Source organism: Azolla caroliniana, unplaced genomic scaffold (assembly GCF_043228905.1).
Source record: "Azolla caroliniana isolate FFs.n. ecotype wild unplaced genomic scaffold, voAzoCaro1.0.p SCAF_6, whole genome shotgun sequence".
Classification (NCBI taxonomy): Eukaryota; Viridiplantae; Streptophyta; class Polypodiopsida; order Salviniales; family Salviniaceae; genus Azolla; species Azolla caroliniana.
The window spans coordinates 16,971,697-16,992,630 of record NW_028230441.1 but is presented as its reverse complement, the minus strand read 5'-3'; the positions used below and the strand labels follow the sequence as shown (position 1 = coordinate 16,992,630).

The following is a 20,934-nucleotide window of genomic DNA, read 5'->3' as shown; positions in this document are numbered from 1 at the left end:
TGCTCATGGAGGAGAACCACGCGAGTGCATGGACGAGTACGCACGCCAATAGCAAGATGTTGTACACGGAGGGAGATAGGCCCCATGGTCGTGGCGGACGAGGCGAGTCGGTGCGCAATGGAGGCGGCTGATAGGATTAAGGAAGAAGGCCCCGTACTAATGCCGACAGCAATTCCGGACCCTCTGGAAACAGGGGGAGTCGAGGTGACGAGAACCAGCAAGGGAAATCCGTCGGGGAATGCTGGTAGTGTGGCAAGAAAGGCCTTAAGGAGAGAGAGTGTTGGAAGAAGCGCACCGATTCAGAGAAAACCAGATCCGGATCTGGACAAACCGATAAAGGAAATCGACAGTGATCGCACTACGCCGAAGGATCCGAAAAAGTCGGAAAAGGGGCAACCTTCGTGACGAGACACAAAGTGAACTCAATGAAGAAGACCACCCCGAAATCGGATGAGGTGTGGTACGTTGACTCCGGTGTGTCAAATCACATGACGAGCCATAAGGAGTGGTTCTCATACCTTGAGAAACCGATGCAATCGGGAGTAGTCGCAACAAAGACGACACTCCGCATCTGATCGGGCAAAAAGGGAAACTCATGAACATGCTACACGTCCCAACAATCACGAAGAATCTGGTGTCGGTCGGGCCGATCGTCAACCAGGGGATGCAAGTCCGGTTCACGCATCTCGGGTGCTTCATCGAGGAGGAAGGCCAAGTTATTGTGCAAGGGTGCAGAGACGGAAGGATGTTTATCCTCGACACCAATGACGTTGGCACCGCAATGTTCACAAAAGGACAAAAGGTTGAGTCAGATATCGACTTGAGGTACAAGCGGATAGGCCACGTCAACTATCAAAGGCTTCAGGACTTGCAATCGAAATAAGTTTTGTTCGGATTGCCCAAATTTAGTGGCCGAAAGGCCCAAATTTGTGAAGCCTGCCAACTAGGGAAGCAACACCGACTTCCTTTCCCCAATTAGCGTAATCGGAGCCAGAACAAGCTTGACTTGATACATTCGGATGTATGGGGGCCGACACAGAACGTTAGTCTTGGCGGGAGTTGATATTTTGTCTCCTTCATCGACGACTACACGCAGCACATGTGGATCTATCTCATTGAAAAGAAGAGTGAAGTCTTCAACTATTTCCGGGATCTTAAAAGCTTCGTAGAAAGGGAAACATGGACAAAGATCATGTGCCTATGGTTGGATGGCGGAAAAGAGTACTTTTCCGACCAATTCAACAGTTATCTACAACAAATGGGCATTTGGCGCGAATTCCGTTGTAGGTATACGCCAGAGCAAAACGGCGTAGCCGAAAGGAAAAATCGGTCGGTTGTGGAAGTGGCGCGGGCAATGCTAGAAGAAAAGAGCTTGCCCAAGTTCTATTGTGTCGTAGCAGTACGAACTGCAGTCTACATCCAGAATAGGATCAGAGACAAAGTGTCGGCGCATGAGCTATATTTCGGAAGAAAGCCAAATCTACGACACTTGAGAGTTTTCGGTAGCATTGCGTATGTGCATGTGCTGAAGCAGAAACGGAGGAAGTTGGACGCAAAAGCCGAGAAGTGTATCTTGGTCGGCTATTCGGACGAACAAAAGGGTTATAAGTCTCATAACCCCCGACCAAACAAGCTTGCGTGAGCAGCAATGTTGTGTTTGATGAGTCTACGTCCTGGTACTTGCCTCCAACTCTGGACCTCCAGACCCGAGTTCTAACGATGAGGTCATGGAGGCTGAAATGCCTCTGGATGATCGCAAAATCGAGACCCTCGATGAGAGTCCGATTTCATTTCAGCTAAGTGGACTGAACGAGCAACTAGGCCGGTTTGACCAGTCCAAAGAAGAGTCGGCGAGTAGTGGAGAATCGGTCATGCATTCCCTGCGTAGGAAGCCGAGGAGATGGTTTACACGCAAGGAAAAAGGGAAGAAGAATATGTTTGAGTATGGCATGGATAACGGCGAGTCGGATCAACGCAAATCCGACTCCGATAAGAGCGATGACGGGCCTTCTAGAGCAAAGTCTGTGTCGGCCAAGAAAGCCTAAACATCGGCTAATGAGCAATTACGCCGATCTACCCGCCAGAAGAACCCTGTTGTGTGGTTCGGTTACAACGAGTACATGGCACATCACTATGCATACATGACGCGTGTAGCGGAAGTGCGTGAGCCGGAGAGCTACGCAGAAGCAGCGAAGGACGCAAATTGGCATGCCGCAATGGAGGAAGAGATGCGCGCATTGGCGAAGAATGAAACCTGGGACCTGGTTGATGCACTGAAGGGTGTGAAGCCGATCGGATGTAGGTGGGTGTACAAGGTCAAGTACAACACCAATGGCTCGGTCAACCGATACAAGGCCCGGTTAATAGCAAAAGGCTACGCGCACCAACACGACATCGACTATGATGAGATGTTTGCGCCGGTCGCCAAGATGACGATCGTCCGTGTTTTGCTTGTGGTAGTTGCGGCGAAGGGGTGGCATTTACATCAATTGGATGTCAAGAATGCGTTCCTGCAAGGCGAGCTTGAGGAACAGGTGTACATGGTACAACCCCCTCGATTTTACTTCAGAATGAACACCTCAGCGGTTTGCCGGTTGAAGAAGTCCCTTTAAGGATAAAAGCAAGCCCCGCGTGCTTGGAACGCAAAAATCACGCAGCGATTGCATCGGATGGAATTTGAATCGTCCAAATCGGACTCTTCACTGTTAGTATTTTACTTTATGTTGATGACTTGGTCATTAGTGTCGCCGACCTAGGTGAAATTGACCGCGTAAAACTCCAGCTCGTGGCATCATTTGACATGAAGGACCTGGGGTACCTTCATTACTTCCTCGGGATCGAAGTGATCCGTACCCCCAAAGGCATACTGATCAGCCAACAACATTACGTGCTAGGTATGCTCTTCAAGTTCGGGATGGCAGATTGTAAGTCTGTCTCAACTCCTCTGGATAGAACCATCAAGCTTCGCCCCGATTCTAGAAAGGTTTGCGACCCTAAGAGGTTTCGACAGATTGTCGGAAGCCTCATCTACTTGACTATCACTCGCCCAGTCCTCAGTTACCCGGTCGGTGTGATTAGTCAGTTCATGGCGCGGCCAACCGAAGAGCACCTTCAGTGCGCACAACGCGTACTCCGGTACATTAGTGGCACTAAGGATCAGGGGCTACTCTATCGGACCGATATTGCCGCGCAGTTAGTCAGTTACACTAATGTTGATTGGGTCGGAAATACCGGCGATCACCGATCCACATCAAGATTCACGTTCTCTCTTGGAGCTCCGCGATCGCGTGGAGTAGCAAGAAACAGCCGACAGTTGCATTGTCGAGCACCAAAGCTGAGTATAGAGGAGCAGTTGTCGCTAGGTGCGAAGCCATCTAGCTGGAACGGCTACTTAAGGATCTCCTTGGGCTGCGTCACCTCGATGTGCCGAACGTGAGGAGGAGAGAAGTCCCGTAAGAATAGGGAAGGGAGCAGGAAAGGAGCGGAAGACACCGTGACGCCAAGTCGGATGACGATTTCGATTTCGGGTCGTTCGAAGAAGCCCAGGGCAGATCCGCGAAACAGTCCAGAAGAGGACGTGAGGGAAGCAGCCGTAAGAAAGAGCCGAAGTCAGCCAAGCATGGAGGAGATGAAGCCAACTCGAACGAGAGCGAAAAATGATCGGAGGAAGCTGATTCGGTTCGGATGTTTGATTCGGAGATGCCGAATCAACCGAGGGCCAAGCGGAAGAAAGGGTAGCCGAAGAGGCGCCAACACCGCGACGACAAGGGAGTTGAGAAGGGCCACACGAGCACACACGCCGACCGGAAGGGTCAAGGCATGCGGAATCGAACAAGATGGGGAGCGCGAGTGAGGCGTGAAGCCAGAAGAAACCGGAGTAGTGATCCGGAAGAACTAGAAGAGCCTCAAGTTGAGCTTGAAGGGGACTGCTAAGATACAAGCTCAACATTGCCTAGATCAGTTGTGCAAGCCGAGAACCGGATCAGTTGGGACCGATCGGTTCAGCCGGACGGGTGAGTAAACCGGGTGCATAAACTGGTGCGCAACAAGAAGCGGTGCGTAAACCGCGTGGCCATTGGAAAGATATTCTGGCTAGGAATATATTTTTGGGAGTTAGTATAGAGCTCATTTATGAGCATTGAAGTACGTGTCAGTACTTTTGTCAGTCTGTATGGACTTGTATAAAAGTGCTCACTGAGCACATCCTATGTACAGATTGAGTATTATTATTTTGATTAGAGGTGTATATCTCTCTCTCTCCCTCTCTCTCTCTCTCTCTCTCTCTCTCTTTCTCTCTCCCGTGTATTGTGTGTCCAAGCTTTCCATTAAACCTGTGTTCTTTCCTACGTTCGGTTTTTTGTTGCTTCCACACGTTGATCTTTTAACAAGCTACAACCGTATAAGTCCTATAATAAAAGACCTTGGGAGTGGAGGATCTAGAATATCCTACTTAAGTACAAGGTCCTATTTAAATCATTACAATCAACACTTCTAACTAGATTCTATCTAGGTAACTACAAAGTTACATGGTTGACTAACTAACAAAACTAAGTTGAGCATGATCTTTCAACACGCCCCCTCAAGCTCAAGTGTGAGGCGTCCGACATCCAGTTTCGTTTTCGGCGTTGTCCGGCTTTCGATGTCGGCTTCTATGCTGGTTCCGTCCGGCCTTCAGCTTTCCTCACTGTGGCAATCTCAGTTCCTCCCCCTCAAGCCGATGACGAAGGCTTGTAGTGTGTGGGCGAAGGTCGACTACTTCCACCCATCGTGGGTTACGAGCCGCTTCGGTGGAGCTCTTGGGATCTTGTTCAGCCTCTACCTTCATCGCAAAGGCATAGTGATGGGCCATGTACTTGTTGTAGCGGTGTCGAGTGACGGAGTTCTTAGCTCTAGATGAGCGTCGAAGTTTTTCGGTCGCCAATGTGAGCTCCTTCTTTCCTCGGGTGTCCGCATGATGGTTACACTGAACTCAGTCTCTAGTGAGGGAGCTGGTCCATCCGAATCATTGTCGACGGGGTGGTCGACTTCGTATTTGGGCATCTTACCTTTTCCTTTCTCCAAGGTCGTACTTGGCCGCGACGTGATTGGGTCGCTTGGGTGCTCTTGTGGCCACTAGGCTTTGCCGTAATCAGACATTCTTTGAACATGTGTTCAAAGCGATCTCCATTTTCTACCTCTTGTTCGGCAAATTGTGGGTCGAGCGGAGTCGGAGTCTAAGTTGGCTCTAGTGCGTACCACGATGTGGACTCGTCGAAGACTACGTCTCGACTTACCCGAACTGCTCGGGTAGAAGGGTTGTACCATTTGTATGCCTTCTTCTTGAACGAGTATCCTATTAGGATACATTCCTCCGACTTTGCGTCAGGCTTCTGTCATTGTTCGTTCGGGATGCGTACATTCGCAATGCTTCCGAACACCGTAAGGTGCGATAGGATCGGTTTCCTTCCGACGAGGAGCTCGTATGTAGGTGCATCGATTCATGAGATAGACGATCGTGGATGCCGCTTCGGCCCAATAGAAATTTGGCATGTGCTTCTCATGCATCATGGTGCGTGCTACCTCAAGTATTTGCCGATTTTTCCTTTTGGCGACTCCATTTTGTTGGGGGGTGTGTCAGCACGAGAATTCTCTTCGAATGCCTTCACTTTGGAGGTAGTAGGTGGATTCATCGGAGAAGTACTCCTTCCTCCATCCAATCGTAGGCATCAAATGTGCCGACCGGTTTCTTTTTCGACTTGCCCCTTGACCTTTTGGAAATGGGAGAACACTTTGCTTTTCTTCTTCATCGGGTAGATCCACGAATAGCGCGAGTAGTCATCGATGAAGGTTACATAGTATCGGCATCCGCCGATTATCGGTGTTTGAGCTAGTCCCCATACATCCGAGTGTATGATGTTGAGGAGGCCTTTCCCTGCGAAGCTCTCCTTCGGGAATGGGAGTCGATGTTATTTGCCGAGTTGACATGCTTCGCATACTCGGTCGACTCGTTTCGACTCGAATATCGGAAGTCCGATGACGACTCCCTTGGTTTGCATCGCTTGAAGTTGTTGGAGGTTTATGTGCCCAATTCTCTTGTGCCAAAACTCGATGCTTGTCTCGGTTTTGAGACCTTTAGCATACCTTGTTGATTTCACCTTGTTTGAATCGAGGATGAACATTCGGCCATCTCTCCACCCCTTCGCTATGAGTCGGCCATCTTTCTCAGTGAAGCATCCTTCTTTATTGAAGTGAACTTGCATGCCTTGCTCCACGATTTGGCCGACAGAGACCAAATTCTTCGTTATTATGGGCACGTGCAAGACATTCTTGATGCAAGTTTGTTCGCCTTCTTTCACGAATGGGACATTGCCGATGTGCCGAATGGGGTGTGTGATGTCGTCTCCTGTCTCTATGAAGTCGGGTCAGTCCGGTGTACGCAAGTCATGAAACCACTCTTCGTGAGATATCATGTGATGTGAGGCGCCGGAGTCGATGGACCACACGTCTTCCGAGTTGGAGGTGCTTGCGGAGTTGGAGTCCGTCATAGAGTTTTCTCTATGCCTCATTATGAACATTCCGCCACAGTTGCCGTAGTCGGAATTTGGGGTGTAATTTGTAAACATTTCACTACGATTATCGTAGTCGGAATTCGACGCGTGATTCTGTGAACATTCCGCTACGGTTGTCGTGGTCGGAGTTCGATGTGTAGTTTGTGAGGTGTCAACCTTTTGAAGCCGACTCACTTCTCTTTTTCCGACACTCTGCCTCGTAGTGTTGCAATAATTGCAAGTTGTGAGCATCATTTGCTGACCATGTTCGGCGTGGAAGCTCCCCCTTCTTCTGAAGGTTCCTTGATGGCTTCCGTGAAGGTTTGAGTTCCCTTCACGTGATGGGCCGAATTGGCCTCTTCTACCGCCTCGACTTCGTCCTCGGTCACCGTCCAAATTCAAGAAGAACATTTGTCCTTCCGATGTCTTGTTTTTGGTTCGGACGTGGCTCTCTTAGACCAACAACATTGATTGGAGGTTGAAGAATGAAGGAGGGTTTTCTCTCGCCAAGATTGTCGTCCGTAATGGATTGAATCGTTGTGCGAGGCCACCCAAGCATACTTGAACCATCTCGTCTTCGTCAACGTTTATTTTGATGGATCCAAGTGAGTCGCAAATGCTCCTAATCTTGGCGGTGTAGTCTGACACGGACATGTCCTAGTTGAAGGTTCCGGGCGGTCGTGTTGGCGGCGAACATTTTCTTTAAGTTCGCCCACGCTTCTTTAGGCGTTTTGGCATCTCGAATGTGGCTAAGCATGTGGTCATGGACACATGTTGCCAAGCAAAACATGACTCGACTCGCCGCTTGCTCCCATGTTGCGTAGTCGGCGTTCTTTGAGTCGGGTCGATTTTCTTGAGCGACATTGATGTAGCTCCAATACCCTTGGCCGACGAGGTATTGGGTCATCTTGTACTCCCGAGATGAATAATTGCTCCAGTCTAGCTTTTCACTAGGGAGTGAGCTACCCATTTGTGTGTTCATGTTGATTGTAGTGTCTTCTCTTCTTTTGCTTTCCTTCCTTCAGTCACGTACACGTTCTACGTAGCGGCACTACGGTAGCCGATAGCCGGATTTTTTTGTCGGCATCTCGAACACACAATCACGGAGTTGGGTGGGCTTAGTGGATTTTCTAAACCACTCGCTCTGATACCATGTTAAGAATCAGGGAAGTAATTAAGTCTGGGTTAATTAGTACCTAATTATCTGATTTAGTTAAGTGGGGAAGATTATGTGATATGTTTATGTATGTGTGTGAGAGGAAGAGAGAGAGGAGAGATACACTTATGAACAACACAAGATGGGGGATGAGTAAACATGAGTGTATATTATAAAACATTATCAAATACAAAAATACCATCAATGAGGTATATAGATCTCATGTGCAAGGGTGCACATGTGTGAGGAGAATATAGGTACAACCGTGTAAGTCCTATATTAAATTACTTTGGGAGTGGAGGATCTAGAATATCCTACTTAAGTACAAGGTCCTATTTAAGTCGTTATAGTTAGCACTTCTAACTAGATTCTATTTAGGTAACTACGAAGTTACATGGTTGACTAACTAACTAAACTAAGTTGAGCTTGATCTCTCAACAAAAGTTAATATGCGGAAGCTTTGACAAACCGGTTTAACTGGATAGCAACAGAAAATACACACATGTATAATGGAAGCTTGAATCACACAGATAAGGAGTGAGAGAGACGGAGAGAGAAGAAGAACATAAACTCAATTCAAAATAATAATGCTCTATACATACAATGTGCTCTGTGAGCGCATTTATACAAGTCCTTAAAAGGAGTGTCAGAAGTATAGACAAGTACTTCAATTCAAAATAATAATGCTCTATACATACAATGTGCTCTGTGAGCGCATTTATACAAGTCCTTAAAAGGAGTGTCAGAAGTATAGACAAGTACTTCAATTCAAAATAATAATGCTCTATACATACAATGTGCTCTGTGAGCGCATTTATACAAGTCCTTAAAAGGAGTGTCAGAAGTATTGACAAGAACTTCAAACATAAACTCAATTCAAAATAATAATGCTCTATACATACAATGTGCTCTGTGAGCGCATTTATACAAGTCCTTAAAAGGAGTGTCAGAAGTATAGACAAGTACTTCAATTCAAAATAATAATGCTCTATACATACAATGTGCTCTGCGAGCGCATTTATACAAGTCCTTAAAAGGAGTGTCAAAAGTATTGACAAGTACTTCAAACATAAACTCAATTCAAAATAATAATGCTCTATGCATACAATGTGCTATGTGAGCGCATTTATACAAGTCCTTAAAAGGAGTGTCAGAAGTATTGACAAGTACTTCAATGGTCATATGAGCGAGTGACACTGACTCCTAGAAATATGCCTACGTACTAGGCTAGATTCGTAGGCCCCTAATGGCCTACCGGTTACAATATGATCAGGCTCTCTGATCTGGCGCCTGGTTCCGGATACCTATCCGGTTCTTCGTTTCCGACTCTGATCCGGATCTGGTTGAGCTTGTCCACTCAACAATTCTTGCCAGCAAGGCACAATGTAATGCTTGATGAATCTGTTTTTCCCGTCACCTATAAAAAGGGACCGAGAACATTGTAACACTATCGTTTTTATTTGAGTTTAATATAGTTATTAGTTAGTAGAAATCTGTATTGTGTATTCTTTGAGTAATCTATTGTTCTATTCATCTTGGTTATATTCTCCTCATAATTGTATTATGTCAATTAGTCGATTACGATATATTTATATGGTATCGTAAAACTACATAGGAAGCTGGTTCGCATTCATTTTGTAATTCTAGAGTTTCTTCATAGAACATTCGACCCTGTTTTGTTGTCGGTCTCAATAGTCAACTGTCGAATGAACAACAATACATTGTTGATTTGAGCTTGTGAGAATTGAGGATGAACATTTGGCCTTCTCTTCGACCGTGATCGATAATTCAGCCTTCCTTTTTGATAAAGCACCCGATGTCGTTGAAGCGAACTTGCATACTTTGTTCCACGATCTTGTCGACCAAGACCAGATTTTTAGTTATCGTTGGAACATGCAAGACGTTCTTAATGTAGGTCATGTTTCCCTCTTCACCAAATGGGACATTTCCGACATGCTAAATCGTGTAAATTCTGTCATCCCCTATTTCCAGATAGTTGGGTCGTTCGAGTTTTCGCAATTCTCGAAACCAATCTTCATGAGACGTCATGTGATTGAATGCACCCGAATCGACAAACCATACATTTTCTAAGTTGATGGTGCTTGTGAGGCATGATGTCGTCATTGAATTTGCTCTATACCATATCATGAACATTACGCCACGGCCGTCGTAGTCGGAGTTTGAGGCGTAGTTGGTGAGTTGTCGGCTTATGGAGGCCAACTCACTCTTCTTTATGTAACACTTTGCCTCGTGGTGGCCGAATTTGCCATAGTATCTACACTGGACAGGGTTGTTTTGCCGCTCGAGTCCGGCATGATTGCTCCCCCTTCTTCCAGACGCTCCACCCCATGTGTTTGAAACATCTTGCCGGTAGTAGAATTTTTGTTTGCAAGGTTGTTCTTGGTTGTGGCTTCCCTGACCGAATCCACCTCTTTTTCCACGATTTTGTCCTCTTCATCCATCTGAGTTCTAATAGAGCATGTGTCCTTCTTTCACATTGCTCCTCAATCGGACGTGATTTTCGTTAACCAATAGCATCAACTGGAGATCGAAGAAGGAGGGAGAGTTCTCCTTGGTGAGGAATACCGACCGTATGGCATCGAACTGAGGTGCTAGGACTCCGAGGCATATCTGCACCATTTCATCATCTTCGAAGCGGACGTTGTCGAGGAAACCCTCGTGTGTTCGTGAAATGAAGCGGAACCGCCGGGGTCCTGGACCGGAAGGATTCTAAATTTTTACTAGCGTAAGAGAGAAAGTATTTAAGATAGTGAGAGATATATTCCAAATTCGACTTTGATCCCTTGATTTCAATTTGGAAAGACAAGGCACATTACCAATGAGATACTTAGGATTTTGTTATTATTTTATTGATTTAATATATAACTCATTACATCTTATAGAGGCCCAACTAGAGGCTTTTATAGATCTCTCCATGCATGTAATATGCACAAAACCATGGCTTTGTGCACATGGTTTTTGCTTATGACATGCACAAACCCATGGCTTAAAACCATGGTTTTGTGCACATGGATTTATATGTTTATTTCCTATACAATATTGAATATGATAAGAAAATATACAAAATCTAAAACGCTCAGTAGTAGCTTTAGTCGTAAGTCAATTCTATCCTGTGTTGGAGGTGCATGGTTCAAAACCTTACTTGCATGCCTGGGGATGCACACAAATACCACTAGACCCTAGGCTTATTTTCAAGTATTTCTGTGCACATCACACATGCACATGTTTAACCTTACATCTAGCCTTTCTTTTCTCATTTTGTTCCTATTTACAACATGCTAGTGTATGCATGTGACCATCACACCTTTCACACGTGCACATTGCACCTTCTCGATTTCATCCATTCCACACGATTTTCACACCGTTGCCAAAAATCTTCATGACAACATTGATGGACCCGAGGGCATCACACAACTCCTTGATCATTAATGTGTAGCTACCGATTGACATGTCCCTCTGCTGAATATTGTTCAACTCCTCACGGAGTTGAAGATTGCTTGTAGTCATGTTTGCCGCAAAAATTCTGTTGAGGTTCCCCCATGCCTCCTTCGACATTTTGGCCTCTCGGATGTAGCCGCTTGCTCCCAAGTTGGGTAGTCGGCATGTGTTGGGTTGGGTTGTGTTTCTTGTGCTCCCTCGATATAACCCCAATAGCTTTGATCGACAAGGTATTAGTGCATCTTGTACTCCCACGATGCAAAGCTATTTCTATCGAGTTTCTCGGTACGAATAGTGTTTCCCATCTTAGTATCATGTTGATCGATTTGTATGGAGCGAGTTTCCTTCTTCTTCCCTTGATGCGAGTTGTGCAGGTTACTGCTACAGTAATCGGCCGGTTCTTCGTGAACGTAGGCTTGGACACAATACATGTGTATGGGCTTGGATAAGGCTACCAAGTGCTCTAGTACCATATAAAGAATCAGATATGATTCTTTGCATTGGAATATGTATTGCGCGGAATAGAGCTCGGCCACAACCGAGCCTTAAACTTAATGGAAGAACAAAACAGAAATGGAGATTAGTACACTTACACTGACAACAGAGAGGACACAGGATGTTAACGTGGAAAACCCTAATAGGGAAAAACCATGGGAACCCTAAGAAAAGGTGAAGACACGAGACTCAGAGGCAATGACCTTGAGCTCTATATCTTCGCCAAACAGGCGGTTACAACAGAAAATCCTTTCTGTATCTCTCTCTCTCTCTTTCTCTCTCTCTGCCACCTTTGTCTCTATACAACAATATCTTTATGTACTCTATACTCACATCACTCAAAGTGATTGCCCTAAGTCATATTTATACTTATATGATTTTAGGACTATTTACAAATATGGTCATAACAAGCACACTAGGAACATATTTATAGACACAAGTAACTCTTTTTGCAAAGAATTACAATGCTCTCTACTAGATGATGGTTTCTATACACATAACAAGAGTGCTTCTTGCCATGAGGTAACCAAGTGTTGAACACATGTAGAGCCTGGAATCCTAAGTGAAATACATCCATTTAGTAATTGCCACCATGAAGCCTTAATTGTTGTCCTCCCATGTGTTAAACCCTTGTTCTCAATGAAATATTGAACAATAGATATCCATGGTTGTGAGATTGAACACATGTCTTGTAATAATGAAAATCTATGAGCCATCATATGCTTAGATAAGTTCAATACTCCAACTCCCCCCAAGCGCTTAGGAGTTGCTAGATGATTCCATGCAACGACCTCGAGTTCTGTAACTTCGCCAAGAGACAGTTACAACATAGTATTGCTCTGTATCTCGTTCTTGTGGTACACTTGGTTGAACTTCTGATACCATTGTCGGGGAGCTTACTTCAATCCATATAAGCTCTTCTGCAACCGGCACACCAGGTGCTCCTTCCCTTTCTTCTCAAATCCTTCCAGTTGATGCATGTAGATCTCCTCTTCGAGGTCACCATGGAGGAATGTCGTCTTCACGTCCAATTCCTCTACCTCGGGGTCCATGCTTGCCGCTATGCCCAATACCGTCCGGATGGATGCCATATTTACTACTAGGGCAAAGATCTCATCGATGTCCACTCCTTTCTTCTGCTGGAAGCCCTTCACCACGATCCGGGCTTTCTAATCTTGGTGGATTTCCGGCATCTCCCTGTTTCACCTTGTGCACCCACTTGTTCCAGAGTGCTCTCTTCCCTTTCGGCAACTCCGTCAGTTCATATGTGTGGTTCTCATGCAGGGAATCCATCTCATCCTGCATGGCACTCAACCACTTGCAGTTGTGGGTGTCTCTCTTTCTGGTTCCCCCTCATCGGTCAGCAACACATGCTCTGCATCCGAAAATCTCCGAAGGGCTCTTCTCTCTCGGAGATGATATCTTCGTCCCTAGTTTCTGACTACCGGTTTCTCTGTTTGTTCCGAATCTGAATCCGATTCTGGATCTTGTCCGGTTCCGGTGTATTCTTCTTCTTCTTCGGTCGGTTCGGTTTCTTGTCCGTATCCGGCCAGTTCATCGAGTGTCCTCCGGTTGCCGACCAACATCCGATTTTCAACCGGGTAGGTCCTCCTTGTGTCCTCAAACCGGTTTTCATTGGATGATCTGGAGTTCATCACCTTCTTCTCCGACTCCCAATCGACAATGGTCCTGTCTTCCATGAAGACTATGTCCCAACTCCGGAACACCTTCTTGTCGACCAGATCCCACACCCGAATACCTTCAGATGCCAATAAGATACATCTTTACCTGTCCATACTTTCTGAGGCGAATCTCCTTCCAAGGGTGCTGAGGGTGATCTATTTATCACATAGGTCGTCGTCGTCAGTGCCTCAGCCCAAAACATCTTGGGTAACTTTGCATGTGCTAGCATGCTCCGGACTCTCTCCATTATGGTCCGGTTCATCCTTTCGGCCAGCCCATTTAGTTTCGGCGTCTTCTGTACTGTAAACTCGAGCCGGATTCCCTTCAACCGGCAATACTCCTCGAACTGCCCCCGATATTCTCCTCCGTTGTCCGCTCGAACCGCCTTCAACTTCCAGCAAATTTCTCTTTTTACTCTCGCATGGAGCTCCTTGGAGACAGATAACAATTGATCCTTTGTCTTCAATGGTGCGACCCACAACTTCCGGCTGTGGTCGTCTATGAACGTCACAAAGTACAGCGATCTGGCATGTGACTTCGTGTCCACTTGACACACATCGATATGCACCAGCTCCAGTGGTGCATTCTGTCTCATCGATGGTCTTAATCGGAAGGAGGTTCGGTTTTGCTTGCCGACCAAGCAATCGGTGCACTTCTCAAGTTGCATGTCCTTCACCGAAATGAGATTGTCTTCGGCAAGCCTCTTCATCCCCTTCTCACTCATTTGACACAGTCTTTTGTGCCACAACTCACTGGTAGTGTCGGATGCTACGTTCACTTCTTCTTGTCATATCCAGGCATGCATCAGATACAGTGTGTTGACCTTCCGAGCTCGTGCCACTATTAGGCTCCCTTTGGTGAACTTCATAACTCTGTTCCGGATGCTACTCATGTAGCCTTCATCATCTAGCCGACCAGCTAATATCAGGTTTAGTCGAACCTCCGAAACATGTCGAACATCCTTCAACAACAACTTGCATCCGGTTGGTGTCGTCAACAACACATCTTCTATGCCGATAATTCGGCATGTACCATCATTTCCCATCCGAGCAAACAATGTTACTCATTTATTGGTGATGTGTGATCATGAGTTGTATGGCCTTTCCATTTGCTAGAGTTACGTGGTCAAAACGACAATCGACCATCATTTACCACCTAAGGGGCCTAGGTTCAGACAACTTTCCGCCCAATGGTCCACATACATGCACATGAGCCATAGTACAACACCAAGATGTCACATAAGTATGTCTATCCATTCACTAGAGATACACATTGTTGCAAGATGTCACCTAAGGATGTCTAGACATGCACTTGAGATATAGCATGGTAGTTTTCGTTGCTGTGAATGCTTTTCCTCATTCTCATTTGTGTATGCCTTCTTTTACACATTGATTACTTTATATTATGTTATGTTACACCTAACATATTATGTTGCTAAACACTACTCTTGAATTACTTTCTCCAAAGATCACCTACGTGCATCCTGTTAGCCTCCAGTTTTCAATGTTGCAGAAGCAAGGAGCCCAGGGAGATATTAAGCCAGCCAAATTATAAACAAAATTATATGTAATTTGGATGTACCAAGAACACCTCTCTGCCTCGCAAGCCTTCGAATGTTGAATTAAAGCTACTCAATTTGAGACAATTTGCATAAACTAAAAGATGGAAGAATACATGTATATTGACCAATTAGGCCTGTATGATCATGATACAAGTATATAACAGGAAAACCTCGAACTATTCCCGGCACATGGAATGGCAAAAGAACCTAGTCCAAATTATTCGAAATGCCCGTCACTGTTATTGATCATAATTCCACCTGTGCCTCTTTTCAAATTGCTTTGCGAAAGTTGTCAGTAATAAAGACTGCCGAAACATGTGATACTCCTCTACTGTCAACTTGGCCCACCGTTCACAAAATTCCTCATCAGTTATGGCAAGAAGATGCATAGGGAATGGACCTGTAGGAAGTCTATTCAGTGATTCAAGAAATTTGTGCCTTGGTCGAATTCGTTTTTCGAGTGAAAGGCTCAAATATGCTGGAAAACTTGTTAGAGTTTGCAAGCCACATTTGAGTTCTTTTGTTAAATAGTCACACTTTGGCCGCAATGACTTATCCACACTGAGAGAGAGGATCTGCATTGACAACAGAAATTGTCCAACATTAAAACTATGATACCAAGCATGTGCTACACATGTTCTGTATGCTCATAAAGTGACTCGTGTAATATCACTCCTTACCTGTGAAGATCGGCAAAGTATCGTGGCAATGTCAGGGTCACTCATTCCTATGCTTGTTAGAAAATCAATTCGTGGCTGAATTCCATTGGTTATGCTATAGTGGAGAAGCTGTGGATGCTTGGTTATCATTTTTGCCACCCTTTCATGACTAATCCCAAGCTTCTTCAATAGAAAATCCATTCGGGGTCGCAAAGCACCCTCAATACTCTGAGTTAAAACCTGTGGACTCAGCAATATGATTTTCCAAACATCATCTTTGCTTACACCGACCTCTTCCACTAAGAATCTTACTCTCCTCTTAAGAGATCCTTCCAAACTGCATTCGAGTAATGAAGGAGAAACTGTGATGACCCTACCCATCCTTGTTTCTGGCACCCCAATGCTTTGCAAATACTGAATTCGTGGCTTCATCATGCGTTCAATAGTGTATTCCAGTACTTGAGGATGCCTGGATATAACTTTTCTTAGATCTTCACCCTTTACACCTATACTCAGCAAGTACTCAAGCCTCTCTTTCACCTTACTGAACTTCACATAGAAGCAGGCTTTACGTCTTCGGGCTATCTTATGTAGATGGCCCTCATCAAGACCCAATGAGATCAAATACTCAACAACAGGCTGGCATTTCCTCTCTAGCTCAAGCTCTGTCAACATTCTGAAGTTTGTGTTGTCCTTAACAACCAAGCAGCTCGACTGAAATGAACAGACAGCTTTTAAATGTTATCTGATTATGCATCCATCAAGAATATCACATAATGCATTAGACAAAAAGAAACCATCATTCATATCGATTAAAATATGCACAAAATATAATAACCATCTGGCTGCATATGTAGCAGACGTACTCAGGTACTTTTTACCTTTCAGAGAAAATGATGTACATGGGGCTCACCTGAGTGGAGGCAGCAGATTCTTCCACTTTTGGCGCTTGATTTGTCAGCTGAGTTGAACCTAAACTCTCTTTTAACTTCTTTCTCCTGATGAACTCATATGCACGCTCCTCCCATGTTGATCCCGAGAGCCTTAATAGCTGATTAGGACCAAAATCATAATCACCAGTGTGTAGGACAGGCTTTAGAGGTCTCTTCTGAATTTGTGTGCTTGGTTTTACGTTCTTGGGCTCTGGCCTTTTAGCAATCACCTTCACTCGTTTGTTTAACACAGGATTTGAAGTACACAAATTTGTGGACTTCTTGGATGCAGAAAGTTCTAGTTTGGTAGAAGGTTGTCTCATACCATTAGGCCGAAGAAGTTGTCTTCGTCCTTTCTTAAAATATCCATCTTCATAGTCATCAAGCTGAAGAAAATAAACAGTAAAACCTGAAACATAAATAGAGAGAGAAGTAGAGGAAGGGAACCATCTGGCTTTACTTATGTGTTCATAGTATCAACTTAAGCTCTGAACACTGCTCTAGAAACAATTAACAAAGCTACAGTCAGCTGGAAAATAAGATGTAAAATTTGTACATATTGGACTTATATCTTGTTGCGAACACTGACATGGAAGTGATCTGCTATGATTAAGTGGATGTTCCCTTCTGTATTCGTGCATATACATAGTATTCTTTCAAATCCGCAGAAACTCCTTTAGAAACTATTCCTAAGACTGGCCAATCAACCCTAATTTGCAAAACGTTGTACAAATCTGTTTCATGGCCATTGCAGATGCTTAGCTGTACATCCAAGTAAATCAGCTTTGCATAAGATGCCGTAATTCTAACTCAAATGAGTTAAAGAGTAGATTGGGGGGCTACTTCGCTTCATTTCTGGACCATTGCATCTATCTAATTCCCACATAGACATGCTCTAAACATCGGAAACAAACTGGCTTCAGAAAATAAATATGTCTACAAGCTTCCTGAATTTTGTGCATACCATGCACAGCTAGCTACAACATGGATCCAGATGACAAGCTTATAAGTCCTCTTTTTATACACAGAAGGCTGTGACATGCAAAATCGAGAAACACTGCAAACCATCTTTTTAGCCATTGCAAACAAGGCCGGTTTCAGGAGGAGAACAATGGCTCAAAACTTTGCATATTCCCTGATCAAATATCTGACTATGGTATCAATGCAGATCAATGGCCAGCAAATGGTCCCCACTTTTTGACATAACAAAATGGAGAAATAGTGACAACACTGCTCTAGACAGTGGAAACAAGGTAGGCTTCAACTAGGAAATAACTTCTATAAAACTGCATAATTTTCTAGCTGCATCTGCAACCTCCTCTTCATTTCAAATCAAAATTTCTAACTTCCACATATATCATAGTTAGCTACCATGTGGATGCCGATCGAGGGCCTGTGAAACCCTCCCTTCTTTTTACACCAAAATTGACAAATGGACCATATAGAGGCTAAACAAAAACAAGGTGGAAGAAGAAGAAGCCAAGCAATACTTACCATAACATTTCTCATCAATAAGGCGAGGTTCGGCCAGAAAACAATGACTAAAACCATTTAGCAAAATTTTATGTATACTGTAGGCTATAAATAACCAATTTTACACATAAATGAAGAAACGAACCATAAATCATTTTTAAGTTTGTTCCAAAATAGAGAAATGAAGCATGAATCCTTTTCAGGTTAACACCATAAAAAATGCAATCTTCACAAAGTGAAAAAGAATATCAAAAAGTTTCACTTGTATGCATCAAAATGGAGAAAGCAAGAACGAATCCAATTTATTCGAAAATGGGGAAACGGGAAATCAATAATTTCCAGTTTAATGAAGAAGAAGAAAAAGAAGAAGACACTTCCTACCTCATCATTGTCAGCAAAACCAAAATGAAACCACAGGGCAATATCATGTATGCCATACGTAACTAAGTTTACACTATGATTATGGAACGGACCATGTAGACACTAAACAAGAGAAACAGTGGAAAAAGAAGATCCCATGGATTCAGCCACAGAACGATGGCTAAAAAGCTTCAAATGATTACATGTATCCCATAGCTAGATAATTCTACACAAAATTAAAAACATGTGGCTGCCAAACAAAAGGAACATGGGAAGCAAGAAGAAAATAATGAATAAATCATGTGGTCAAAAACTTCTGCATCATAGAAAACGTAGCCTTCAGACAGAAAACATGTAGAAGACTTTCATGCATACCAATGTCTCTAAACAAACTCATCAAACAGACTAAACAGAGAAAGAAGAAGAGGAATCAAGGAAAATCCATGAAAGAGAACTCACAAGCTCAAGATCTTCCACATCATCATCATCTTCCACAAGATCGTCGTCTGCGTCAGAGGTGAGGAAATCAGCATTGATGCGAGTAAGGTTGAGCTGGTTGAAGCGGCGATGGTGGGGGAGGATGCGAGATGGATGGGAAGCTCCTGCGAAGGCGAGCATCGAAAGCACAGAGAGAGAGAGAGAGAGAATCTTTGGCGATGGCTGCTTCTTCTGCTTCTTTGCATCAGTTATTGAGAAAATATCTCTTTCTCTCTATCCTTCCATTTCCATCCATTTCGTGGGATTCACTTGGGATTCCATCGCCAACATTACATTACATACATACATATGTATATGTATGTACATAGTACATACTAGTATGTTTCACTACTACTACTACTACTACTACTACTACTACACATATCCATATGACGCATCACTATGTGTATGCCCATATCAATGTTATGTCATCTCATGTTATGTTATGTCATCTCATGTTATGTTATGTCATGTCATGTCATGTCATGTCATGTCATGGCTCGTGACTAACTGCTACCAAATATTAAAGAGGGCAAGTGAGGGAATCGCGGAGAGGGACGGTGCAGGTCGCACCGTTGTTGGCGCGTTCGATCTCCACCGTCCAAGATGGATAAAAAGCTGACAACGTCTGTCACAAGGAGCCCGACTCTGTGAAAAGGAGCCCGACTCTGTGAAAGGGAGCCCGACTCTGTCAAAAGGAGCCCCGCTGTCAGACAGCCTCTACAAGAGGGAGCCCGACTCTGTCAGAAGGAGCCCCACTGTCAGACCACATCAGTAAGAAGGAGCCCGACTCTGACAAAAGGAGCCCAACTCTGTAGCAACAAACATCAAAAACTCCACAAAATTGTAAGTGTACAACAAATATTTGCCATGAAACTGATCATAAAATTTCTCAACAAAACCTAAAGATTCAAATAACAAGTCTTACATAAAATATTAAAATGTCAAATGTTGACAACCCTAAAATGAAATATGAATATACACGTTACATATTAATATTATGGCTCATGTCGGGATGATTGCAAGATGCAACCACAATTTTTACAGCATGTAACATTTGAGTCCCTTGAAGTCAAGGTCAAGCCATCACAACACAAACACCGAACCTTCTCATGGTCAACCAATGGCAATCTCCTCCTAGCCCGACTAGCACCTCTTTGTAGTTTTCCGGAGTGGGATTTGGAAGTGTTTGGGGAGCTGCCAATAAGTTCTTGCGAGATGTCTATTGTTGCACTTCTTTTGGCACCGATTTGTTGGTTGCGACTTATTGATCTACCATCTTCTTCATTGGTTGATTTTGGTGCACCAACGCGATACACCTTCTCAGCCACATCTTCCAATGTTTGTATACCTTCGACAATAGTTGCATGGTCGAAGGTTCCTAACCCTTGCTCGAGACATTGAAGTGCTTTCACGACCGTTTGTATTTTGGACTTGAATGATTCAATCTCGGATATTGTGGGGTTTGTCTCCTCTACTTGCTCTACCTCTGCCTCCACTTCTATTTCTGTATTATGGTCCATTCGCATTTGGGTCGCGTGATCTATAAAAGGCAATGAGCCACATAAATGTGGCATATGCCTCTCAATAATCATTCGGATACCTAGTAAATGTTTACATTTACTCACAATGTCTTGGCAATCACAATATGAGCATTGGAGTGAGACATTATACCATAGAGTGGGAGTCGTCATGCTCAAGATTCTAAACCAATATTGGGCCTCGTTGACAATTTCAATTGTGGAAGTATTGTCGACATACCTTTCCAATATTCTCTCCGCTTCTTTAAGTCGGGACCTTTGATCCCTACAATTCGCACGGGGTGCAAACCGACCACTCTCACATATTTCTTGTCGTTGCTTGTACCACTCTATTACCGTTCCTCCTATGCAAGTGCCAGTTTCACTGTCCCCGATTAAGACATGCAGAAGGTCGGTAATTGATCGGTTTATTCTTCCCCTCAAGGCAGTATACTTGATAAACTGCCAATGTCTTTCCACAATATTGGTAGTGTCAACGTGTCCATAGTTGAACATTCTACCAAACTTGGGCCAGAGTTTCCTCCACACACATGTCAAGCCACACCATCCTCCTTCTATATATTGCCAAACATCGGGCTTGTCCACATATTCTAACTTTAACTCCTCACACA

General features: G+C 44.3%; 1 protein-coding gene across 1 annotated transcript; it reads right to left on the bottom strand.

The window, feature by feature from the left end:
• Positions 1-14,955: 14,955 nt before the first annotated feature.
• LOC147863205 (transcription termination factor MTERF9, chloroplastic-like) lies at positions 14,956-19,041 on the bottom strand. The gene is made up of 4 exons (XM_087321307.1): positions 18,765-19,041; positions 16,454-16,858; positions 15,562-16,254; positions 14,956-15,456 (listed from the first exon to the last, which is right to left on the bottom strand). Exons 1-4 carry the CDS (start codon positions 18,921-18,923, stop codon positions 15,121-15,123), a joined length of 1,593 nt encoding a protein of 530 aa, XP_087177433.1. The 5' UTR covers positions 18,924-19,041; the 3' UTR covers positions 14,956-15,120.
• Positions 19,042-20,934: the final 1,893 nt, after the last annotated feature.

What these genes read in the sequence shown, in the direction of transcription:
- LOC147863205 (XM_087321307.1), bottom strand. Translation starts at nt 18,923, where the DNA reads ATGCTCGCCTTCGCAGGAGCTTCCCATCCATCTCGCATCCTCCCCCAC. An exon ending in ATGTGGAAGATCTTGAGCTT is followed by an intron (nt 16,859 to 18,764) that starts GTGAGTTCTCTT and finishes TATTTTCTTCAG; the next exon opens with CTTGATGACTATGAAGATGG. An exon ending in TACTTTGCCGATCTTCACAG is followed by an intron (nt 15,457 to 15,561) that starts GTAAGGAGTGAT and finishes TTGTCAATGCAG; the next exon opens with ATCCTCTCTCTCAGTGTGGA.